The sequence below is a fragment of the Mesocricetus auratus genome, unplaced genomic scaffold (assembly GCF_017639785.1).
Source record: "Mesocricetus auratus isolate SY011 unplaced genomic scaffold, BCM_Maur_2.0 Super-Scaffold_100007, whole genome shotgun sequence".
NCBI classification, from domain to species: Eukaryota; Metazoa; Chordata; class Mammalia; order Rodentia; family Cricetidae; genus Mesocricetus; species Mesocricetus auratus.
The window spans coordinates 57,260,876-57,286,731 of record NW_024429191.1 but is presented as its reverse complement, the minus strand read 5'-3'; the positions used below and the strand labels follow the sequence as shown (position 1 = coordinate 57,286,731).

The following is a 25,856-nucleotide window of genomic DNA, read 5'->3' as shown; positions in this document are numbered from 1 at the left end:
TTGGTAGGGCAAATTGGTTTATTCGGGTCTGGGCTAAAGAAAAGTCCATCTTTTTTTTTTTTTGGAGGGGGTGCCTATATTTCCAGGGGTTTATAAAAGAACAGGTAAGGAAATGCTATGTGTGCCCCGGGAGGCACTCTTTTGCTGAAGCTCAAGGTCTCCACCTTTCTGTGAGCATCTATTGGACTAGATCCTTTTCAGTCTTTTCCTTCCAAAGTCAGGTTCCAGCCACACATAGGGGTGCATTCCTGTAATCCCAGCAGCCGGGAGGCAGAGAAAGGGTGATCTTGCAAGTTTAAGGGCAGCATGGTCTATGTGGTAGTTCCTGGAGGGGAAAGGTACATAGCAGGACCTTCAATCATAAAGGGGTGGGGGTGCTGGGGGGAAGAAACAGTTCAGCAGGTAAGAGGTGTGCAAGCAAGCTATGCACACATGAAGGCTGCAGTCAGGCTCCAGCACCCACTTACTCGACAAGTCAGCTGTGGTCCTGTGAATGTCAGACTAGTGGAAAGCATAGGAACTGTAAGTTCAGGGAGAGAACTTGTCTCAAATGAATAACGCAGAGTGACACCGGATGCCAGTGCCCTCCTCTGGCCTCCTTTACACACACACACACACACACACACACACACACACACACACACACACACAAGTAAGCAGATGAGGAGGGGAGAAAATCAGGTTCAAGTTCAAACTGGGCTTTCCGGGTCAAAGTGCAATGTCTGACTCTGCCATTCACCTGGGGTTAGCATTGTCAGGTAGAAGAGAGTGTCACAAATGCCTCCCTCTAGAATGTCAAAGGGAGGGGTGGTTAAAGGACCAGGACAGGAAGGAGGGTGGAAATAACAGGCCTTTCTTCTTTCTTTACTACTTTACATCGAATATCAAAGTTCATGGGTGGGAAGCAAAACCATGTGTTTCTTGAAGCAAAGCACTGTGTAGACCACTTTATTTCTCATGACACCTCTAAGCATGGGCGAACCTCACAAGCCATGGTTCTGTTTCCTGTCACTCACCCAGACCAGCCACCACCTAAGCACAGCAGACCGAGTGGCAGTATTCCCCACCCACCCCAGCCCTGACTCCTGACCCGCAGGACTGTGAGCAGTCATAAGACCTCGCTGTGTTGAGCCATCAAATCTGAATGGTTTGTTTTTATTAAATCCAGAAATGAACCATGGGAACCTTTGGGGACCAGGCTTCACGTTTCCAGGGGGCAGCTTTTGCCCTGTTTCTTCCCCACTGTCTCAGTCATGGGCTGTCCATCTGTTTCAACTTGTCTCCATGCCTCCCAGAAAACTTCAGGGCTCTTCATGCAAACAGAATTCTTGGTAGCTTCCCTCCTGTGCCTTGACATGTAACCCCATAAGTGACTCGAGGACACCCCCTCCTTTTCTCCGCTCACATTTCCTTTTTTATAGCTTTTATTTGGGGTCTTGTGTGTGATGGAAGCATGCCACAGTGCACACACCGAAGCCAGACGATGCCTTTTGGAAGTCAGCTCTTTCCTTCCACTGTGGGATCTGGAGATTGAAATTAGACCATTAGGCTTAGCAGCAAGTGCCTCAATGGGCTGAGCCACCTCAACAGTCCTCCTTTCAAATATTTCCCCTTGCTTTAGGGAGACACCAAAGTGAGTTTGTTCTCTCTAGTTAGTGATGATCAAGGAATAGTCACCCTAGAAGCACACTGACCCCAGACAGCCAACCGTAAACAGTGACAGGCTACAGTCATGTAGCCCAGGCTAACCTTAAACTCACTATGTAATTGAGGATAACCTTGAACTTCCAATCTCCCTGCCTCTACCTCCCAAGTGCTAGCTGGGATTATAGAGACACAACAACAATAAATTATGCATTAATAATAATAATAATAAAAATGTAACTTAAAAGCAATACATAGGGACTGGAGAAATGACTCAGCAGGTAAGAGCACTTGTTTCTCTTGCAGAGGACCCAGATTCAGTTCCCAGCATCCACCATGTGCATAGTTCTAGTTCTGGGAGAATCCAGTGCAGTATTCTGGCCTTGGCAGGCACTGCACAAACATGGCACACTTAATATGCATGCAAGCAAAATACCCATACATTTAAAATAAAAAAATAAATCTTGCCAGGTTGTGGTGGTACCTACTTTTAATCCCAGCACTGGGGAGGCAGAGGTAGGTGGATCTCTGTGAGTTCCAGACCAGCCTGGTCTACATAGCAAGTTCCAGGACAGCCAGGACTACACAAAGAAACCCTGTCTCAAATGGGCAAACCATCAAATAATAAATCTCTGAAAATAGAAATAAGCTTATTACATATTAGCTTATTTTATAAGAAGAAACTGTAATCTAGGTTGATCTTGAAATCATTGCATTCTCCTGCCTCAGCTTTCGGGTAGTTTCTTTGATGCTACATCAAAACTTTCTAAGCAGTGATAACATAGCAACCCCTTGCAGAGACAAGAGGTGAAGTTCTCACACCCTTAATCTACCAAGCCAGTTAACCATTGAGTTTCTCTCCCCCTTAGTAAACATTGTATGGAACACATCTGTCTTTATTTCCTCCTAATCTTCCCACAGGGAAAACCCGACCAGCTACAGGGCAATGCTATGATGACTATAGGGACAAGCTGGCCATTGACTTGTCTTACACAGGAAAGTCCCACCATGAGGAAGAAAGTTCACAAAACACCATCCTCCTAACAAATCCCCGACCTGCTCCGACCATGCCTGCTGTCAGCAGCAGCCTGGGTTTCCCCAGCACCACGCTGTTCCTTCTTCCTCAGCCCTATCTCTAATTAAGCCTTTGTTTGGCACTTCATGCAGTAGCCTCCATTTTCATTTCTGTGGTCACTTGGACACGTTCTCTGGCATCGGTACCATCTGATAACTCCAGTGGGCGTGGTCAGCTGGCTAGCGGCTGACACCATTGCTTATGGCCCTGGAGCCTGGTACAGTTTCTAGATCTGGCTGAGTTGGAAGAATGCACCCCACTTTTCCCTAGAATTCCTGTCTCTCTTAATTCCCTTTCAAGTTAGAACACAAGATGCTGACCCATTGTGCTTGAGTTAGGACACAGGACTTTGGATCCGTTTGAATCTTGGTATCAGTTGTCCTAAGACTAAAGGTGCCATGGTCCTACTGTGTTTAAGCTGAGGGGCAGCACAGAGCAGACCTCCCTATGACTGGCCATCTGGGGCTAAAAATCACTGGCAAATGACTGAGGTGGCATGTGAAAGTCCCTTGCTGTGATTTCTCTATTTTTTCCTTTCTCTTTCCCATAATCCTTTCCTCACTGGCTTCCATAACCCCTGGACAGCTTTTGAGGAAAAGAATTCTTGATTGCTGTTAGGTCTAAGGTGGCACCAAAAATGGCAGCGCTAGTGACAATGTCCTAAAATGACTTTGGCTGGGAAAACACAAGCCAAAGCCAAAGCCAGGTTTCTGTTTACCAGGAACCTCCCTTAACCAATAATCTTTCGGGAATGTCCCTTAATCTACTCCAAAGATCAGCCAAGGCAAGGGCATCTGGTTCCAGGTCAATCACGCCTGGATAAACTCAAAGCCTCTTGTTTTGCTGATTGCCATTTAAAATCTGCTTGCTTTGGCCACCATTTTGTTCTCTACCTCCTGCCCCCCCCCACAGGTTTGGCAGTTTGCTCCCCAACAAACCTTTCTTTCTACCCACAGGGAGGTCTGGTTTGATGGCTTCACTGCGCCATCCCTTGCTGTCCTTGAACAGCTGAGCCCTACCAGTGTGAGTCCCCCTTCAGGATCCAGAGTCCAATCTCGGTGACCCAAAGCTCTCCATCCACTAGTTCTGCTTCTAAAACACCTTATGCTGGGGCTGGAGAGATGGCTCAGAGATTAAGAGCATGGGCTGCTCTTACAGAGGACCAGGGTTCAGTTCCAAGCACCCACATAGTGGCTCACAAAGGTCTGTAACTCCAGTTCCAGTGGATCTGATGTCCTCTTCTGGCTTCTGTGGGCACCAGGCATGCAAGTGGAGCACAGGCATACATGCAGGCAAACATTCACATACATAAAATAAGAATGAGCAAGTCGTTACAACGCCTTATACTACCTAATTTGGTTGTTTCTTTTTGCTGTTGGCTCACTGTTTGTTTTTAAGACAGAGTCTCGTGTAGCCCAGGCTAGCCTTGAATGCCTTGATCGTCCTGCCTTAGCCTCCTGAACCACCACACTGAGCTAGCTCACTTTTACTTTCTGAGATCACCCAAGGCCATCAAATACTCCAGATTGGGCCACACTCAGGAGGTCTGTAGGGAGGAAATGGAACTTTTCCTTGCTGTGTTACCAGGTGAAAAGAAGAGTGTGTCCTTGGGTGCTCACAGAGACCAGAAGAGGGCATTAGAACTGTTGTTACAGTTGGCGGTCAGGTCCTCTGAAAGAGCAGCAAGTACTCTTAACCACTGAGACGGCACTCCAGTCCCTATTCTTTTTCTGATCTTTGCTATGAATTTGGCTGTTTTAATCGGTTTCTGAAGGACAGGTGGTTGACCCTGGCTGTTGGGATACAGCCTATGACCCCAAGTTTATTAACAAAAGCCTGGTATCTCTGCCTTCACTTGGTATCTGGACTTTGGAGGTAGAAATGTCACTGTCCTCTGTCCTTAACCTTTCCTCTCGAATCATCTTGAATTCCAGGAAGAACACTTTTTAGGACAGACCATGCCCCCAGTTGAGGAAGGGGCTGTGGGATCAATAATGAACAGATGATTGACAGATTAGCAACAACCCATTGGATCACCTTGCTAAGTCCATGAAGGGCTGGACCACACCTTGACTGGGACTGCTTAGCTATGCACACCTCTTATCTACTGCCCAGTAAACCTCATGTCAGCATCCTGAAGATGGACGTAAGGTCATTGTAAGGCAGGACAAGAAGACAGGAAAAACTATAAGGCCATGGTAAGGCAAGCATAAGGAAAGTCTGGCTTGCCTGTCCTGCTAATAGAGTTGAAAATTTTCAGCTGTCACTGGTAAAACCAAAATTGCTCACAGAGACAACCTGAATTTTCCTGATGACATCTTGTCAAGGCCGGTAAAAGGTAGTACTTCTGCAAGCCTTCTGGCAAGCCCTCTTTTCCCTGAACCTGGACAATATCCTCACATTTACCTCACAATTTGTTTACAGAAAGGAAATTCGTTCTCTTTTTATTTCTCTCTTTTCGCTTTGTTGCACCTGCTGTCCTAGAACTATGTAGATCTGCCTGTCTCCTGAGTGTTGGGATTAGGTGTGCACCATGCCCAGCTGAAATTCGTTAAATTGTAGCCATGTTGTAACCTACATTCTTTCAGAAGCTAAAAGAGAGGAGGTTCTTAAGAGTTGTGAAGATGTAACTTCAGAGCCACTAAAACCCTGTCTATCCCCTCTGTGGAGAGCTCTCCTGGAGGAGCTGCACACCTCCTATTGAGTTCCTTCCCTCTCCCTCTCTCCTAGCACCTTATCTCCCGCTTTTAAAAAATTCAGTTTCAGCCGGGCGGTGGTGGCGCACGCCTTTAGTCCCAGCACTCGGGAGGCAGAGGCAGGCGGATCTCTGTGAGTTCGAGGCCAGCCTGGTCTACAAGAGCTAGTTCCAGGACAGCCTCCAAAGCTACAGAGAAACCCTGTCTCAAAAAACCAAAAAAAAAAAAAAAAATTCAGTTTCATTTCACATTGGCTCACCCTGACACTCACTTCTCTGTCAAAGCCATGAGCTTTGCCTGGGTGGAGGTCTTTGAACCTCTCAGGCAGGTGTCTGTGCAACATGGAGATGTGTCTCTTCGGCTGTTGATACCTAGGCCCCTTTATTTGTTCCCCTTCCAAACATGAACCTTCCTCTGCCTTCACTATAATTTGCCTCTTTAGTTGGCTTATTGGGGAAGGGTGACTAAGACCAGCTGGTTGGGTCTACAAGAGTTCAGTGCTTTCCCTGAAAAATTTCTGTAACAAATAAGCAAGTTAAGGTTCAGCCATGCCTCAGTTTCACAATAGCTCTTCACACTCCACGTACACAAAAGACTAGGTTAAGTTTTAGTCCCCAAACTGGGATCTATCCGGAGACAATGGCTCATTTTGCCAAACAATTACACTCAATGCCCCCAATGGGGGGGTGGGGGATGGGGAGGGGCAAAGGACACACACGGTTCAAGAGCAGGGGCTGCAACTGTTTTGCTACTGTAGTGATGATGTTTCTTCTACGTTGAACACATGCATCATCATTCTGAAACAAAGTATTGGTGATGAGCCCACCAGACCGATGGTTCTCAACCTGTGGGTCACAACCCCACAAGGATCACATATCAGATATCCTGAATATCAGAAATTTACATTATGATTCATAACAGTAGCGATGAAATGATTTTATGGTTGGGAGTCACCACAACATGAGGAACTGTTTTAAGGGGTTGCAGCTTTAAGAAGGCTGAGAACCACTGCACAAGACCATCACAAGGTGGGACTTATCAATATTCCGCCATGGAAGGAATGGGAAAGATTCCACTCACAACTGCTGGAGTGGGGCCTCTTAGTGATGATGCACCTGCCCTGTTCCTGTTAGACAGCTGCATGAGGGTGCTTGCCCACTCTTCCCTGAGTCTTCCTTCCAAAGTCACAGCATCTTGCAGACCTCCACTGATGCCACTAACTCGGAAGTTATGGCTTTCTTCTGCATTTCTGTGCTCTAGGTATCTGCCAGGAGTTACACTTCACCCCATCATTGTTGCCTCAAGCTTCTTTCCAACAAGAAAATAAATCAACAAGACCAAGAACCAGCAAGAGGAGCCCAACTCCCCAGTACCCATGTCTTTTTTCTGTAATTATTTATTTATTTATTACAGTGTTCTGTCTGCATATATGCCTGCAGGCCAGAAGAGGGCACCAGATCTCATTATAGATGGCTGTGAGCCATCATATGGTTGCTGGGAATGGAACTCAGGACCTCTGGAAGAGCAGCCAGTGCTCTTAACCTCTGACCCATCTCCCCAGCCCCCCAGTACGTGTGTCTTACTCCATTCTTTGGCTGAGATATAAAGGAACATCACATCATGGGACACCCCGAGACTCTCTGGTGATGCTCCTATAAGAAACCTACATAAATTCATTGGCTCACCAAGCTGAACTTACTCAGGGTCTTTTATCTGTCTGCATCCTCTTTCTCTATTGAATTTTCAGGGTAACCTTGGGACAGCACATGGAAACTGAGAGACCAAGTCCCGACAATTTAGAAGTCAAAGGCTGCAAAGCACTGGCTTCTTACAGAAAGACTGACAAAGTGCCAACTCTCCTATTGGCTGTTCCCAACATTACAATGTAAATGTGTCAAACTGGAAATCCAGAAGCAGTGTTCCCAACCTCTGCAGACCCCTGTGGATACCAATGTGTAGAAATCACTGAGCAAATCCACTCCAGATGACCAGACTTAAGTCCATTTTCATTATGCGAGGCTAGATGGTTTACTGGGACCAGCAGTTTTATTTTAAAAGGCATTGGAGGGCTAAAGAGATGGCTCAGAGATTAAGAGCACTGACTGTTCTTCCAGAGGTCCTGAGTTCAATTCCCAGCAACCACATGGTGGCTCACAACCACCTTGAATGAGATCTGGTGCCTTCTGCATGCAGGCAGAAGGCTGTATACATAATAAATAAATAAAATATTTTTTTAAAAAGGCATTGGAAAGTCCAGAGATATAGTAAGTACTTAGTTGCTACTATGTCAGAGACCATTACCGCCCCCCTTACATCTCTGTCCCCAAAGTGAGCTTCACTGCCCTTATTTATTTGAGTCCTACAGTTAGAAGGGTGACAATCAACACTCCCAGGCTCTGAGGCTGGTTCCTAGTGCTCACACACACACTGCTATCTGGGGGGAAAGCGAAATGTTGATGGCTAAAATTTCCCCCAATAAAGCATTAAGAACTAATCTTACTACACCCCTGGGAGTATAAATCCCTAAATAGGTGGCAATAACTCACTTCAAGGGACATCAACGGCATAGACCCTAAGTCAGTCAAGACGATGACAGGAAAGCTGGGGCAGTGAAGTGGCTGAGTGGGTTAAGGCCACCAAGCCTGACGACCTGAGCACTTTGCACATAAACACAAACACGCAATAAAAATAAACAGGGCTTGAGAGATGGCTGAGACCAGCCTGGTCTACCGAGCGAGTTCCAGGACAGGCTCCAAAACAATACAGAGAAACTCTGCCTCGAAAAACCAAAAAAAAAAAAAAATTGTGAACTGGGCGTTGATAGCACATGCCTTTAATCCCAGCACTCGGGAGGCAGAGTCAGGTGGATCTCTGTGAGTTCGAGGCCAGCCTGGTCTACAGAGTGAGCTTCGGGACAGCTTACAAAAAAAATTAAAAATTGTGAAGCTTATAGTCAAAGCCATGGACAGTCACATAAATTTGCTATAGTAACCCCAGATCCTCCTGACTTAGTCAACACACCCAGCACGCCTCCTCAGAAGTATACGCCAATTTCCCTCTGCTGAGGAAAAGTCTAAACACTCATCTTCATCTTTTGTAGCCCTTGCTCCTTAATACTCAGCATCCTACAGAGTCCCTCTGTCCAGGATCTACCCTAGTAGCCTTCCTAGGGCTACATCTCTTGCTGAGTTCCTCCAAAATGTGAGATTGTCTAAGTCACGTTGATAACCAACATGATATAGGAGACTGCTCTGGGGACACACTGTACCTGTACTAGTCATTTATAATAAAACTAGGGCACTGGTACACACCAGTATAAGCATGCTATAAAGTTAGCCAGGCAGTGGTGGCACACACCTTTAATCCCAGCACTTGGGAGGCAGAGACAGGCAGATCTCTGTGAGTTCAAGGCCTGCCTGGTCTACAGAGTGAGTTCCAGGACAGCCAGGAATACACAGAGAAACTCTGCCTCAAACAAACAAACAAACAAAAAACCCTATTTAAGGTCAGACACGGTGGCACACATGGCCACCCTGCCCCCATGATCACCCAATCATGATGATTAGTCCTTGGGCTCAGATGGACTGGACAACAGCAGTGGGGACAGAGGTGACTCAGCTTTGCTCTTACCCCTTTGCCTTGCCCTCATCTAAGTGAGCAAACCTGGCCTTGGCCATTGTTGTCCAGCAGGGGGACCACCTAGTCATCTCTGGGACTGACCAATCCCTCCTGGCCAATGGAAGTCTGACTTACCCAATCCTTAGTATTGTTTGATAGAATGTAGCAAGGGAACAATCCATATCCAGAGAACAGCAGTCGAGAAGAAATAGCGGGGCTAGAGAGATGGCTCAGCACAAAGATGCCAACTGCTCCTGCACGAGACCCAGGTTTGGTTCCCAGTGCCCACATCAGGCAGGCAGCTCACAATGCCTGTAATTCCAGGAGCCAACACCCTCTGGCCTTCGAGGGCACCTGCATACACATGGCACACATGAACTTATGCAGGCACAGACACACACACACACACAGATCATCTTTCTTTTTTTTTTTTTTTTTTTTTTTGGTTTTTCGAGACAGGGTTTCTCTGTGGCTTTGGAGGCTGTCCTGGAACTCACTTTGTAGACCAGGCTGGTCTCGAACTCACAGAGATCCACCTGCCTCTGCCTCCCGAGTGCTGGGATTAAAGGCGTGCGCCACCAACGCCCGGCCAGATCATCTTTTTTTAAAAAAGAAGAGCCATCAAGTTGACTCAGCAAATAAAGGCATTTGCCACCAACTCTAATGACATGAGTTCATTCTCCAGGACCCACATAGCAGAAATGAACGGACTCCTGTAAATTGTCTTCTGACATCCATACGTATCTCCACATGAATGCTCCCATATGTACATACATGAGCATGGCTGTGCACATATACATACATACAAATAAATAAATACAAAAAGTTAATAATAATAATAGTTGGGTGTTGTGGCACACTTATAATCTAAGTTCTTGGAAGGCAGAGCCAGGAAGATTGCTGAAATTTCAAAAGTTCAAGGCCTTCGAGGGCTACACAGTGAGATCCTGTCTAAAATAAACAAAAAGAGGGGGAAGAAAGATGTGACACACATGCTTCAGTACTGTCAACCACTTCTTCACAGACAGAGGTCACTCCAACTCACGTAACTGGGAGGACACACGCAGGCACTAGCTCACGTAACTGGGAGGACACACGCAGGCACTAGCTCACGTAACTGCGAGGACACGCGCAGGCACTAGCTCACGCTGCTTGCCGGTGCCCCAGAAATATTTAACACCCTGTGTTGCTTCTCCATCTTCCAGCTACTTCACTAACGTGGGCCACTTCTCCCTGGACCTGCTCCCTCATGTCCTTCCCTCTCACCCGCCTCTGAAGGCTCAAAGCCCAGGAGGGCCAGTGAGGATACTCTGTGGAGTCACGGAAGCCCGGACCTGATGGTGTCTGCTCTGGCTGCTTGCGCTTCCTTCCCAGTCTCTCGTGTGGTATACGTTTCACCACCTCAAGGGCCAGGACTTCTGTCGGGAGCCTGTTGGGAGGCGCAGTGTCAGGAGGAGGAGCAGCACCTCAGAGGACTGAGGACACGACACAGCACAGTTGGGGCTGGTGGGGCTCTGAGATGGCAGAAGACAAACTCACAGACAAGTCACTGAGAGAGGATGTGGTATACAGGAGACAAAGCTGGAGCTGGGGAGGGCAGAGCAGTGGCTTCCTCAAAAGGTCTCTGTGCATGAAGCTGGTGTGCAGCACAAAATGGGCACCTCACCCAGGCTCACCAGGCTCACCCAGGCTCACCCAGGCTCACCAGGCTTAGCCAGGCTCACCCAGGCTCACCCAAGCTCAGCCAGGCTCACCCAGCTCACCAGGCTCACCTAGGCTCACCCAGCTCACCAGGCTTAGCCAGGCTCACCCAGGCTCACCCAAGCTCAGCCAGGCTCACCAGGCTCACCCAGGCTCACCAGGCTCACCGAGGCTCACCAGGCTCACCCAGGCTCACCAGGCTCACCCAGGCTCACCCAGGCTCACCCAGGCTCAGCCAGGCTCACCCAGCTCACCAGGCTCACCTAGGCTCACCCAGGCTCACCAGGCTCACCCAGGCTCACCAGGCTCACCCAGGCTCACCAGGCTCACCCAGGCTCACCAGGCTCACCAGGCTCACCCAGGCTCAGCCAGGCTCACCAGGCTCACCCAGGCTCATCCAGGCTCACCAGGCTTAGCCAGGCTCACCCAGGCTCACCCAGGCTCACCCAAGCTCAGCCAGGCTCACCCAGCTCACCAGGCTCACCCAGGCTCACCCAGGCTCACCAGGCTCACCAGGATCACCCAGGCTCACCCAGGCTCAGCCAGGCACAGCACTGAAGCTGTGGATGCTGGCCGGGATTCAGATCCACAGCTGCCTGGTTCTCAAGCCCTTTCTCTTTCTTGTGTACAGGTGGTCATCTGAGGGGGCATCTGCTCTGGGGCTCGGAGAATGGTGATGGGACCTCCAGAATAAATTAATAGCCTTCAGAACAAAGTAAAAAAATAGATAGACAAAGATGAGAAACACAGAGAAGAAGCAAAAAAACACCAAGTTCTCTTCAAACTGCATATCATTCCGGGCTGGAAGAGCAGACATAAAAGATGCTGGAAACATGGTTGCGGTGACAAAAGCCACCTGACCAAATGTCAGTTATGATTTCTTGCTTTCAGCCAACAAGGTCAAAGAATATTCCAGAACTGCTGCTGCTGCTTAGCTCCAAAAGCAGGAGCCTTCTTAGTTCCAAATGTCTCCAGGACAGTCACGCCGTGAGCTCCGGATTCTCAGTTTTGTTTTTTATACTGAAAGACAGTGGAGGAGGACTCTGGTCACATCACAGGTGTCCCCACCTCCCCGCATGGGTTTCTGGGAGGTGGCGAGACTCCATGGGGAGGCCCTCCACTGTCACATCTCTAGTTGGTGCCTAACCCTTCTTCTTTAGTGGAAATGCTGAGGGGCTTAAAGTGGAAGGGGCTGGAGGTGTCGGGACTGAGCATGGCATTCACCAGGCTTGTGCTTAAACTGAATCCTGTTTGTGGGAGAAAAGTCCCCAGCAAAGGAGGCCTCAAAGCCAATCGCTGAGGTTTTGCTTCTTCTGGTTTTGTTTTGGCTGTTGGTTTTCTTCTGTCAGGGATTTGTCCGAGCGGCTTGTGCACTGGGCAACAATCTACCCCTGAGCTAAATGCCCTGTCAAAATCTGAGTCTTAGAAAAAACAACCCAGGTCTGGAGCATCTGAGGTAGGAGGACAAGAACCTGTGGCTACACTCCAGTTCCGTACATTTCTGACTGCTTTTCCCCACCCAGAGTCTAGACAGAGGTTCTAGAAGGGCACCTAGTTTTCGTCAACTTCACACAAACTAGAGTCACCCTGGACAAGGCAACCTCAATTTAGGAATTGCTTCCACCAGATTGGCCTGTGTCTGTGCCTGTGGGGCATTTTCTTGATAAATGGTTAATGTGGGATAACCCAACCTGTTTGGGCAGTTACAGCACTGGGCAGGTGGTCCCAGGGTGTAAAAATAGGTAGCTGAGAAAGCCCTCAGAAGCAAGCCAGCTAGTGGCTGTCCCCTGTGCTGTCTGCTTCCGTTCCTGCCTTGGCTTCCCTTGGTGATGGACTATAGCCTGGAAGCCAAACAACCCCTTTCCTGCCCCGAGTGGCTTTAGTCAGTGTTTTATCACAGAAATAGAGAACAAACTAAGACAGCTTCTCCCAAAGCCAGATACAGCTATGCCATGACAGAGAGTAAAGCTGTCCTTCCAGGGAAACGCAGCTGTTCCTGTGACTGTGTCAGCCTGTTTTCAACTGGGATGCACAGGTGTCCCCTAGTGGCCTAGGAGGCTACAGCCTCCCTGGAGCCAAGCAAGCACTTACCTTGTTCATGATCCAGTCGGCATCTTCAATGGCTCTTTTAATTATCTGCAGGATTCTCTCGGGGTTGTCTTCATCTGAGTGAACCCGGAAACCCTGTAAGTTTCAGCATAAAAGAACATGGTCCAACGAAATTCACAAGGTTAGTAGCTTAGGCGCATAGTCCCAGGAGGCTGTGGGACTCTGGTCACCTCTTAGCCCTGCTGAGGTGTGCTGGTTCTGTCTACTTGGAGATGACCCTGTTGCTCTTAGATAGCAGTGTCCTAGTCTATGTCAGCAAAATTGGCCTTGCAGCCAGCAGGGAGGATGAAAAAGGAGGCCAGCCTCTGGGCCTGCAGGCTATCCAGCTGCTGATCAGGGCCAAGGGGAACCGCCAATCTCTGTGTCTGATTTGCTCAGCAAAGGAATCTGCTTGGATCAGTGTGCAGGGGAGGGACTGGTCTTCCCCGGCCGCCGTCACACACACACACACACACACACACACACACACACACACACACACACACACAGACACTCACACACACTCACACACTCACACACACACAGACACACACACACACTCACACACCAGGTCCTGGTGCTGGGGAAGCAACGGGGAAGGGAGGAAGGCATAGGGGAAGGTTATCCTGGGGGAAATTCAGCCAGGCTTGTGACCAGTGACCTAAGATTTGGGTTCATTGACGTGAACCTCAGGGTTCTTCCAGAAGAAGGGACTAGTCCCTCCCTTACCTGTGTTCCCAACCCCACATTCACTACTCAGACCAGAAGCCCACTTTGTGTCAGGAAGTCTTCCGTGCAGTCCCCAAAGTTAATGACTCCCTTCTCTTTTCTCACACCCTTCTATTGCTACCACCGTTTCTCTTTTTCTTTTTGAAACAGGGGCTCACTATGTAGTCCTGGCTAGCCTAGAACTCACTATGTCGATCAGGCTGGCCTTGAACTCAGAGATAGATCTGCTTCTGTCTCTAGAGTGCTGAGATTAAAGACATGTGCCACCACCACATCACAGTTGTTTTCTTTTCCATATCTGTATGGAGTTAGCTTTTAGCTTTTTTAATTGGAAGTGATTTCCAAATTTTTTATTTTTTGTGGTATGGTGTTTTGCCTTGTATGTCAATGCACCATGTGCATGCAGTACCTACAGATGCCACATGAGGGCAGTGGATCCCTGGAGCTGCTGCATGGGTGCAAAGACTAGAACCTGAGTCCTCTGGAAGAGCTGCCAGTGCTCTTAACCTTTCAGCCATCTCCCAAGCCCCGGAAGTGATATCTTATAGAAAGACAGTGTAAAGAGCAAAGAACTCCCAACCAAACCTCCCAGTGAACATTTTCCCATACTGGCTTTATCAGCCTTTTTTATATAGAAGTATCTAAAGTAAGTTACAGGAACTGTACCCTTATCTCCTAACAACCTCCCTGTGTGTTCCTAACAAAGAGACCCTCTGCTAGAACTACAGCAATCAGAACTCAGAAAACTTAGCATCAATAGAACCATTACCTAATCCACAGCCAGTATTCCAATTCCCATCTGCTGCATGTTTCTCTAGCCTGGGATCTGGCAGCGTGCCTTTCATTTTCAGTTGCTGTGAATCTGGAGCTGCTTGCCTTTCCTGGTGGTCCACAGAGCTCGTTTTGCTTTCATTCATTCATTCATTCATTCATTCATTCATCTTTAAGACAGGTCCTCTTACTGGGACCCGGGGCGCACAATCCTCCTTCCTGTTTCTCCTCCCCAGCGCTGGAATTGCAAGTGCCCACTCCCACCCCAGTCTTCTCTGGGTTTTGAATTCTGGTCCTTGTGTTAGCACGGAAAGAATTTTATCAACTGCATTGTCTCACCCGCCTCTACCTAGTCTATTCTGAGGTCCTCTGAGCTGTGTCTTTCCGGCCCCAGCACAGCGTTGAGACGCCAGCTGATGCAGCCACCGTGCCACAGAGGAAGCCAGAGGCCAGCTGTCCACTACTGTAGTGCTTCTAATGAAACTTCTGGGCCCACGCCCTGGCACCTGTGCCTCAGGCCCCCAGCAGACACCTCCACCAGACTGCTCCCACCTGCCTGACAGCATGCTTGTAGTGCTCCTGGATGCCCTTGGTTGGCAGCTGCCGGCAACAACGTAGCAAGTAACGGTAAAGCTGCAGCGGTGTCTGGACCAGTTCTGCCCCCGGCAGTGGGGCCATCTGTGAGCCCCAGCCCTGAAAAACACAGCATCAATTTCTTAGATATCAAGCCAGCTTCATAGTGGCCCTGGCCTCCTACCCCAGCCCTCTGTGAACCATCTGCACAGAGGCTAAACCCCCTGGTGGTCCAACCCCAGAAGCCTATCCCTGGGCTGGGGCTAGCCTTAGCACAGAGCAGGCACACAAGGACCCAATGCAAGTGTAGAGTGAGATCTGTCACTGTGGGGACACCAGACCTTGAGCAGAAACCCACTTCCCCTTCGGCCTGGGAGCAGGCATCTGTGTAATGTTTACTGAAAACAATTCAGTGCTTTAAAGCTCTTCATAGGGCTGAGATAAGGGCTTGCTCACTGAAATACCATGCCTTTCACACCCCCTACGGCTAGATGCCTCTTCCTGTTTCCCTGTGGTGTCTCCCCGATTCTGGGGCCGGAGATTAGACCACCAGCCAGGAGGAAAGAATGGTATGTAGATGAATGGCAGAAGTCCTTAAAAAGGGAAGCTCCTTTTTCAGAGAGAGACTTCTCCTGAGATTTCTCCTGAGAGCTCTCTCCTAAGCGGACTGGGGTCTCCTCCTAAGCTGACTTGGGAAGCATAAAGTTTTCTTAAAGCAACCGACCGGTCTCTGTGTCATCTATCCCGACCACCTCGCTACATTCTCGGATGCAGGCCACACAGCAGGTGCGACATGTCACCTCAGCCTAGAGTCTTCTAAAGCTCAGCTTCAGGTAGGCGGTGTAGAGAGGAAATGAGCAGAAAACCCCAGGCAGCAATCAAGCTGCTGACAGCCACATACATCCTAGCTGGAGCATCGGGCAGGAGGGCAGAAAGCCCAAAGGCCCAAAGCTGCTAATCAAAGTGTCACAAAGCCAGAGCACTGGCAAGACTAGGAGCCCATCAGACATGCAGTCTTGATCCCAAGCCAGATAGGTGCATGCTAATGACACGCTCAGCAGATCGGAATGCACATTGTGGCTCCCATGAAGAAGCAGCTATACACAGAGCGACCAAAGGGAAGTCAGAACGAATCATGTGACTTCATTTTACTGAGTCATTAATAACAATGAGCACAATGTGCATTTGACACATAAACTAATGCAAACATAAGTAAAACTTAGCACAGAGAGGTCAGGTAATGTGCCCAAGCTCACACAGCTGATAAAAGGTCAATCTGAGATTTGAACCTTGGCAGTCTGGCTCCAAGGTCCAGTAAAAAAAAAAGGGGAGGCCTGAAAGATGACTGAGTGAGTCAGGGTGCTTGTGACTGAGGGTGGAAGACCTGAGCTTGGTCCCCAGGACCCACATGCTGGAAGGAGTGGACCAACTCCCTCAGGCTGTCCTTTCTCCCATAAAAGTGTCATGGCACACACGTGTACACACATGTACACACACACACACACACACACACACACGATGTAATTTTAATGTTTTTTTTAAAAGTGGGGCTGGGTGTGGTAGCACAAGTCTTTAATCCCAGAACTTGGAAGGCAGAGGCAGGCAGCTTTCTGTGAATTCCAGGCCAGCCAAGATTACACAGTGAGACACCACCTAAAAATTTGTTGTTGTTGTTGTTGTTGTTTTGGAAACTGGGTGGTTCAGCAGTTAAGAGCACTGGCTGCTCTTGCAGAGGTCTGTGGCCACCAGCACCCACATGGTAGCTCACAACTGTAACTTCAGGTACATCTGGGGTCTGATGCCTCTTCTCCCCTCCAGATACCAAGCATGTACATGGTAAATATATGCAAGAAGGCAAACACTCATGCCCATAAAATAAAATGAAAAACAATTTTAAATCTTTTGGCTATTAGGAGAAAGATGCTATTAACTTACAATTAATGCATGCATTTACAATGATTTACAGTGAGCCATTTGGTAATGATGTCCACCCCTGCAGAAACCACCGCCAGAATGGAGAGTGAGCATACCCACCCCAAGATGGCCTCCCTGCACCCTCTATCACACGTCCCATCCTCCAGCCACTGCTGACTGGCTTCCCCATCTCAGGTTCTTCCCATGTTCTCAGGGCTTGCATAAGTAGAACGGTCTGCCATGCTTTCTTTTCTGTCTATGGACTCCATATATTCAAAATAAAAATTGAATCTGTCTTTCAGCTATTACATAAATCTTAAGAATTATACATATTTATGGAGTACCACAGGTTATTTCAAAACATGTTTACATTGTGTGATTTTTACAGAGGTATTCTTTTTTAATTATAACGTGGGTGTGTCTAGGGGAGGGTATGCACAGTATGAGTGTGGTGCCCAGAGGACAGAGGCATCAGATTCCGTGGAGCTGGAGTTACAGGCAGTAGTGAGTCGCCCGATGAGGATTCTGGAAACTGAACTCAGGTCCTCTGGAAGAGTGGTATGCACTCTTAACCACTCTATCACATGTGCTCTCCCAGAAGACCCCACAACTCAACGTGAACTTCTTTTTATATATATGTGATTGTGTGTATTATTCATTTACTCTGTGTGTGTGTGTGTGTGTGTGTGTGTGTGTGTGTGTGTGTGTGTACCCTACCTGACACCCTACTGTCACTGCATACTCTCCCACACTTGATACCAAGTGAGCTCTGACCACTGTTCTGGATGTATCCATGTCAGTCCCAGGAATTCTTCCCAGAATCTCCAAACTATCAAGGACCTCAGTTCTCTACAGGTCTGCATGGCAGTGCTCCATTCCCAGACCCTCTGGGGAACCCTTTCCCTCTGGGAAGTCCTTTCTGACTGTCCCTCCCCGGGTGGGAGTAAATCACTCTGCTGAGGGCAGGCGGTTCTCACAGCTGAGCTGCACCCAAGCCTCAGCAGCTGAACCAATCCGACCCATGATCTCCTCAGTACGGGCCTGAGTGGAGGTGGGGTGAGGGGTGCCCCCTGTGTGCCAGATGAAGAGTCAAAGGCAGAGAGACTGAGTGACTGGTGCTAGTTTTAAAGAATCAAGGGCATGGGAGAACACCCCCCCCAAGAGAACCAGACTCTAGCTCTTCACTAAAAGGGAACTGAGACAGACGGGGTTCAGGGTCACGTGCACTCTAGTTCAAGCACATCTTCCCGGAGCAACACATGCTCATTTCCTCATGGTTCTTCTGGCTCGTGCTCTGACACTGGAGTCCGCCCCCACCACCCGTTATCCCTCTTAGTAAATGCCAGCTTAGAGTGCACTCAGGCCCAACCTGCCTGACCAACCAATGCCCAGGATTACATGCAGGGATTGGCTCACAGATGAGCAGCTGGGACTGGAAAAGACTGCCTACCCAACTAGACTCAGAAAGTCTTCCAGGGATGCCATCTTGCCTCCTCCTGGCTCCAAGCAGATCGCAGAGCTGGAACTTGCCACAACAAAGCCCAAAGATTTTATTTAAGCCCTAAAGTGCTTCTCACCTACAGGAACCCAGACCCCAGAACGCTCAATAGTCTGACCATTCACTCCAATTACCAAACCAGCTTGGAATGGTGGTTCTGTCACCTTCAACCCAAAGGATTCCAATAGACCTTGACCCCTCACTGCTACTTCCAGGGGTTGGGGGTGTGGCTCAGTTGGTAGAGCACCTTCTTAGCATGCAGGAAGTCCTGGACTCAAGCTTCAACACTGCAAACAGAAGGCATGATGATGGTACAGGCCTGCAAACCCAGCACTAGGGAGGTAGAGGCAGGAAAATCACAAGGTCCAGTTCATCCTAGGCCGCTTAGCGAGTTTAAAGACAGTCTGGGCTACAGGTTTCAAAAAAAAAAAATCTATGACCCACTTCAGAGGTTCCAGTTGTAGGAAGTCTAAGCAGGGCAGGGCTCTTCAAGTCGCTGATGTCACCATTCTGACTAGCCCTGCTTTGGCCTGGCCAATGGGGGTGGGGGTTGGCACACACACACACACACACACACACACACACACACACACACACACACACACACACACAGTCATGGGCAGGACCCTGAAGGGCAACCACAGAGGACACACTACAGTCCCAGCACGACAGGCAGCTCTGCTGGCTGGCTTCCCCAGACTATATAAAGTGCTAATCAAATATTGTAAAATGCTAGTCCAGAACAGATGGTTGCCATCTGCAGTCCTCAAACTTAACATTTGGAAAGAGCACAACTTTGCTTTGCTGCTTTAAACCCAAGCAATACTTAGTAACCAACCCAGCAAGTATGGGCGGAAGATTATTTTCAGCTCAATTATATTACTTAGTCATTCTCAGTAATAACAAGTAGAGAACACACGTGTGGGGTCCACTGAGAGGAGCTGAACTAAAAATGCTTTAATTTAATTTAAAGTGTGGCTTTACTATTACTAAGGGGGCCATGAACCTCCCAGCACCATTACCAAAACCCTCTGACCCTGGGAATGCTCACTTCTCCACTATGCTCTGTGGACTTGACCTTAGCCTCACACCCCAGCCCTGTGATAGCTCCATCTCCCAGGCAACCACACTCAGATAGCCACCTGCAACCCAGTTACTCCTTTTCTTTCAGTCCCTGAACCCTGGCTTTGAAATCCTATCAAATCCTACCTCTCTGTGCCTCTTACGATGTATGGCTCCTTCTAGTTCGGATTCATTCTGTTTCAACTGCTAAAGTCTGGAGCTGGCCTCCTTGCCTTTCAACCCATTTCCTACCTGTTCTCCACCCAACAGCCCAACTGAACCTGAAACATAAACTTCAGGGTACCCAGTTCCCTCTAAGTCCCCCTAATATTCATTCCCATACCTTGTCACTCTGGCAACTTTTCTCAAAATGTGGAATAGCCACTTGAACTTATATTAAGCAGTCTATGAATGGACAGTTATTATCGTAATGATGTAATACCTACATAAGTAAGAAAAAATCCCATTTTCATAGGCATTATGCTTCAAACAGTTTTGTTTTTGTTGTTGTTTTTAAAGAATGGGTACAGAAATGTCAATGTCCCAAACAAATAGAGATGCAGTCAAAACGAGGAGATGGCAGAAACAGGGAAAGGGACACTGAGCAGGGACGGTGCCAGTCTACAGAACTCACTCAGGCTTCTTTTCATGGCCAGCCTCGAGTCAAGTCCAGGCAAACTGAGCCGTAGACGGGGCAGTCTGCAAAAGCTGTGTCTAGGGATGACCTCCACACTGTGACACATGAGAGAAGGCTTGATATAAAATAAATGTATTAGCCAGGGTCCTCAGGAGCCAAACCTGTAAGTGTGCACATGGTGTGTGTGTGGAGGGGGGGTGGGGAGTATGTGAGTATGTGTGGCGGGTCTTGGAGTATCTATTGCTGTGAAAAGATACCATGACCACAGCAAATTTTTATTTATTTATTTTTGCCTGCATGTTTGTCTGTGTAAGGGTGTCAGAAACCCTGGAACTGAAGTTACAGACTGTTGTGAGCTGCCATGTGGGTGCTGGAAATTGAACTTGGGTCCTCTGGAAGAAGAGTCAGTGCTCTTAACCACATAGCCATCTGTCCAGCCAGATGGCAACTCTCACAAAGGAAAACATTTAATTGGGTGGCTTACAGTTTCAAATATTTAGTTCATTATCATCATGGCTGGGTATAGTGGCGTGCAGGCAGACATGGTGCTGGAGAAGGAGCTGAGAGTTCTACATCTTGATTCCACAGTCAACAGGAAGTGAATTGTCTCACTGGGTGTAGCTTGAGCATAGGAGATCTCAAAGTCCATCCCCACAGTGTCATACTTCCTCCAGAAAGGCCACACCTAGTCCAACAAGGCCACACCTCCTAATAGTGCCACTCCCTATGAGCTTATGGGTGCCAATTACATGCAAACTACCACACTGTGTGTGTGTGTGTGTGGTGTGTGTGTGTGTGTGTGTGTGTGTGTGTGTGTGTGTGTGTGTTACAAGGAGCTGGCAAATCCAAAATCTGCAAAGCCTATGTCCTGACTCTAACCCTAAGAGGGAAAGTTGTCAGGAAACCAGGAAGGGTCTGACCCAGTTCAAAGGGCTTCAAGAGAATTCTTCCTTATGTTGGAAAGGTTCAAAATGTTCATTCTATGACAGTGTAACTTGTAATGCACTCCAGATAATATAGACAATAGCAGCAACTGAGGTCAAGTACCACCCCTGCCCACTCCCCCCAAGGATCGTTAGACTGTGTGGCAAGCAAATCTCCACATCTTCTGGCCTACAGTTCTAACAGAAGACTGCCACAGACTCAGGTAGAAAACAGATACAGAAAGTGGGTTCACGCTTTTAATCCCAGCACTCGGGAGGCAGAGGCAGGCGGATCTCTGTGAGTGGAGGCCGGGCTGGACCGACAGCCTCCGAAACAATACAGAGAAACCCTGTCTCGTAAAACCAAAAAAAAAATTCTTTTAAAGTACAGCAAGCTAGTGGTAGGTTATGACTTGGATGTGCTGTCACAGTCAGGTCTGTAGGGAACTGAATGAGACGGGAGATGTGACTCCCCAGTATGACCTGGAACTCAGAGATCCACCTGCCTCTGCCTCCTGAGCACTGGGATTTGAAGATGTGCTCCATCATGCCTGATCTAAATATGTATTTTTAAAAAGATTAAATGAGGTCCATTTATATTAATGAAGACAGTCTGCTTGACTCAGTCTGCTAATTTAAATCTGGAAACACTCTCATGGAGACACCCAGAATAACATTTGCATCCCATTCAAGCTGACATAACAGGAACTCTCCTAGTAGAAGTCCACACTATTTATTGGTAACCCTCTCCCCTCTGCCTTTAATGCCCCTGTGGCTTCCTGCGGCTGGTCTCACTCTTCCACACTCAGTTCTGGGTCTGGCACCTCCTAGAGGCCCTCACTAACACAGAACGCCCCACGCTGCCACGTACCGTGCTCAGGAAGAAACTCGAGGTGACTTCAAAAGAGCCTTAACACCTCTTTTCACTCTAGCCCTGACTTGTAGCTCAGGTGTCACCTGGGCTATGGGAAGGCACCTACCTGTGTGCAAGGATGACCCTGCCAGGGTGGTTACCTCCAAGGGTGGTTACAGTGCTTTACCAGCCTCCCATGTAAAACATTCCATAGCTGTGCAACAGCTGACGCTGTCAAGTTGGTACAAATCTTCCAATGTTATTAGGAATTGCATGATATTATGCTTGTGTGGCTTGCTCTTATCCTTACATAATGCAGGTACATGCATTAAGAAGAAATATGTTACAGGCTCTGCAGCTATTTCCAAACAGTTCAACAAAAGCCAATCCACAGAGAAAAGGGACAAACCAAGAAGAAACACAATCATTAAGAGTGTTTCAGGTGAAGGTCTGAGCTGTCCTGATCCACCAGCAAGTCCACTGTCCACAGGTCTCTGTTATCCTCTTTCCAGGGGTGGAAGACATTACCATCTCCCCAAGCCTCCCTGCCCCCCACTCTGTAACTGATGCTCTCACATCCTCCCCCTTCACCCCCTTCCCTCCAACACAGGTTGATTATGTCCTAACCAGTTCCATGAGCAATGACCCTGCCAACTTCCCATGACCTGAGAATTCAAGGAATGCAGCCCAGACTGCATTCTCTGCTCAGACCCTAGAGCCCTGGCATCCACTTCAAAGTACCTTTTCCCATGGACTATATTATCAAGCCTGTTTCCCCATCCTGTACTGTCTAATACAGTCAGTCGGACACACAATCTTTGGGGAGCCTGTTACTTAAGTCACCTTTATACAATGAAAACACTGAAACAATCACACACCAGGACAAAGCAAATGAATCTGACCTGCCATCAGCATTAGTTTGCAAGCTCTGGGAAACCACTGAAAAGACCAATACCTGGTTATCCAGAATCTTCTACAAAGCTAATGTCATATTTGATCTCCTTCCCACAAGAGACTAATTAGTTCCTGGCAATTATGACAGCTTTTTACATATTACCTCATTAATCACAGCAATATTAAAGGGTAGGTATTGTTAGTCCCATTTTATAGATAAAAAACCAAGGCTCAGGGAAGGTAAGATTTGTCAGTGGCCACATAGCTGTCATAGTCAGGTAGGGAACTAACTCTAAGTCTATTTGATTCTGAAGGCCACAGTCTTACTTGCTAAATGTGTATGCCTAAGAATGCTAAGGCTGGGGTAACCCTGTGTTAAAAGAACTGCTTAGCATGTTCAAGGCCCTTAATTCAGTCTCCAGAAAAAAAAGGAAAAGAAAGAAAGAAAGAAAGAAAGAAAGAAAGAAAGAAAGAAAGAAGTGCTAAATCATGACCAAGCACCCCATCCATAAAGAACTCTCCTGGGGCTTATGCAAGAGCAGGTTCAAGTCACTGATACACACATTTGACTAGACTGTTATTCCCAACTTAGCCACAAATCCTTGTTCTCCGTGCCTTTCTGAATACAAGGGCATTACAGCATCCTCTCACATAGAGATGGGGGAAAAAAATCAGACTAATGTCAATTACACAAGGAAAAAAAAGGAATGCTTTAAAATAAAAAAAAAGTCTTAAGCCAGGGAGTTGTGGAAAACACCTTTAATCCCAGCATGGGGGGAGGCAGAGGTAGGCCAGCTTGGTCTATAGTTCCAGAACATTAAGGACTACACAGAGGAAAAAAAAGATCTTACTGAGTGGTATAATGGCTTAGACACAGGTCTTACAACCTGAGCTCAACCCTGGGTCCCACAAGGTGGCAGGAGAGAACCAGCTCCCAAAGGCAGTCAGTCCTCTGACCTCCACAAGTGACATCACACACAATTTACGAAGCTGTACTGGTCTGGTGGCACATCCCTGTAACCCAGAACTCAGGAGGTAGAGGCAAGATACTTGGGAGTGCAAGGTCCAGCCTGCAGCCACATAGCAAGCTCAAGGCCAGCCTGGGCTATCCAAGATCCTGTCTCAAAACAAAACGAAACCAATTTACAAAACTCAAAAGAGGCATGATCTATTAGGAAAGGGGGGACACAAAGGGGATTTCTGGGAGCCAGGTGGTACTGCGGGCCCTGGGACTAAGAAAGGGCCCAGCCCCATGTAAGCTCACTGCGTGTCTCTCTAACCTGTGTCCTTACACGGGGCTCCTAAAAATAATTGGAAAAGGAGTCATACATTTAAAAAGATAATGGAACTGTAGAAGATAACCTGAAATTATGCCTGATTGAGCACTGACAAAAGCTAAATTAAGCCTGCGCCAGCCATTTTTTAAATATGCAATTAATCTTCTTGATGGAGAAAAGTTGAAAACTAGGAATGGTGTGCTCCCTGCGCTCGCCCACCCCAGGGCTCCATCTGGCATATTTATGTCCTTCCAGCAAGCCGGCCTTCCCTCGTCCCTCTCCCACAGAACGAAGGTCAGCCCAGCCTCCCTTCATTCCCACTGGCACAACCTTCAGTCCCAGCTCTGTGCCCATCCCTGTGGGAGGTGAGGATGCTGGAGATGAATCCTGGAGTTTGACGGTGCCAGGCAACCTTTTTACCACTCAGCTGTTCCTAGCTCCTGATTAGCAGGTAACTAATCAGTCTTTCTTCCTGGCCAGTTCCCACGTGCCACCCGAGGATATGTCACACTTTATCCTGCCCTTTCCTTGGCCCCCACTACCTTATACCCAGAGGGCAGGTATGTGATAGTAAGGACTTCAAATGAGTCCCAAGAGCCATCACAGGGAGAATGGAGAACTAAAACCTGATCCAGGCAGACCTTGGAAAATCATTCTGTCATAAAAAGAATAGAGTGCTGACTTAGGTACCACGTGTGAACCTTGAAGACGGTGTGCAAGACGCAGGAAACCAATTAACAGGGGCTACATAACGTAAGATTGATTCTGTTTCAATGAAATGTTCAGAATTGGCAAATCTATGGAAAGCAGAGAAGTGGTTGCCTAGCGCAGAGAAATGGAAAGGGACTGGGGAGGGAGGGGTGTTGCCTGCTAACGGAGTAATTTTTCAATTTTCTTTTTAAATCACAGTAAATATTCTAAACCCGACAGTGGTGGTAGATGCACAATTGCGCACATTCTAAAGGTTATTAAATGTGTGCAGTTTAAATGGTCAGTACACGTGGGAGGCTGAGGCAGGAGGATTATGAATTTAAGGCCAGCCTGGGTTAAATACTGCAGAAACCAAAATGATCCCAGTTACTCCTAGTAAAAAGGTATTCTCATAGATCGACCGAGAGCAGAGTGGCACGTTTTCTCTTTGAAAACCATAGAACCCAGGCTGCCCCAGCCGAGTAGGGACGCCAGCAGCACATGGCGGAGATCAGGCTCCCTGCATTCTCCTAGCCCGCATCCCGGCCTCCCACGCTCCTCCGCGGCTCCGGGACTAGGCCTGCGACAGGTGCCGCCGGCTCTCGGGGGAAGCCCGGAGCACCCGCAGATCGCCCCCAGGGCTTCCACAGATCCCGGCCCAGAAGGAAGCCTCGGTAATCCCTAGCCCGCCCCCGCCGCCCGAGTCCCCGCCCTGGGCCCGCGCAGCAGGGCTCACCCGCCTTCCGGGCGGACGCCAACTCGAGACACTGCAAACGACTAGTGCGCCTGCGCAGCGGAAGCCAGCGCAGCCCCGCCCCGGGCCGCTAGGTGCCTAAGCGCCCTCTGCTGGTCGCGGGAGGGACTCGGGGTCCTACTGGGTGCGGGCATCCTGATCCGACCCCACCCAGTTGGCCTTCCCCAAAGCCTTCTTTCCCGTGTCTTCTTACTACATTGGAAACAAACCCTGACGGCAAGATCTTCCTCATATCCCCAAGATTGGATTGTGCTAGAATATTAGGGGTGCTCAAGGCTTCTTGGAGGACTCGTCCTAAACTCCTCGTGTTGATGACAGGAATTATGTTTGGAAGGGAGTCTGCATTTTGAATCACTTCATCAAATTACAGTCCCACAACACCTGTCAGAAGAATACATATGACAGTAATAGGCAAGCTTCTTTTCAGACTCAGCTATAATTATAATTGAGGGAAAGAAC

General features: G+C 48.3%; 1 protein-coding gene and 1 long non-coding RNA gene across 3 annotated transcripts; both read right to left on the bottom strand.

The window, feature by feature from the left end:
• On the bottom strand, window positions 1-25,456 carry Lyrm9 (LYR motif containing 9). 2 transcript variants are annotated; one of them, XM_040749243.1, is made up of 4 exons: window positions 25,380-25,456; window positions 14,875-15,015; window positions 12,826-12,918; window positions 1-1,523 (listed from the first exon to the last, which is right to left on the bottom strand). In XM_040749243.1, the coding sequence occupies exons 2-4, from the start codon at window positions 14,998-15,000 to the stop codon at window positions 1,425-1,427; spliced, it is 318 nt and encodes a 105-aa protein (XP_040605177.1). In that variant the 5' UTR covers window positions 15,001-15,015; window positions 25,380-25,456; the 3' UTR covers window positions 1-1,424. The 2 variants fall into 2 exon arrangements, with proteins under 2 accessions (XP_040605177.1, XP_005077053.1); XM_005076996.4 differs by lacking the exon at window positions 1-1,523 and adding an exon at window positions 11,508-11,754.
• LOC121141419 lies at window positions 9,860-10,933 on the bottom strand. The gene is made up of 2 exons (XR_005878329.1): window positions 10,573-10,933; window positions 9,860-10,462 (listed from the first exon to the last, which is right to left on the bottom strand). It is a non-coding gene; the product is annotated as an uncharacterized LOC121141419 (long non-coding RNA).
• Window positions 25,457-25,856: the final 400 nt, after the last annotated feature.

Bases quoted from the DNA above. Each gene is read 5' to 3' on its own strand.
- Lyrm9 (XM_040749243.1), bottom strand. From the start codon at position 15,000: ATGGCCCCACTGCCGGGGGCAGAACTGGTCCAGACACCGCTGCAGCTT. The intron at 12,919-14,874 runs GTGGGAGCAGTC...TGAAACTTACAG, and splicing joins ACAAGCATGCTGTCAGGCAG to GGTTTCCGGGTTCACTCAGA. The intron at 1,524-12,825 runs GTAAGTGCTTGC...TTCAATCTCCAG, and splicing joins CCGACTGGATCATGAACAAG to ATCCCACAGTGGAAGGAAAG.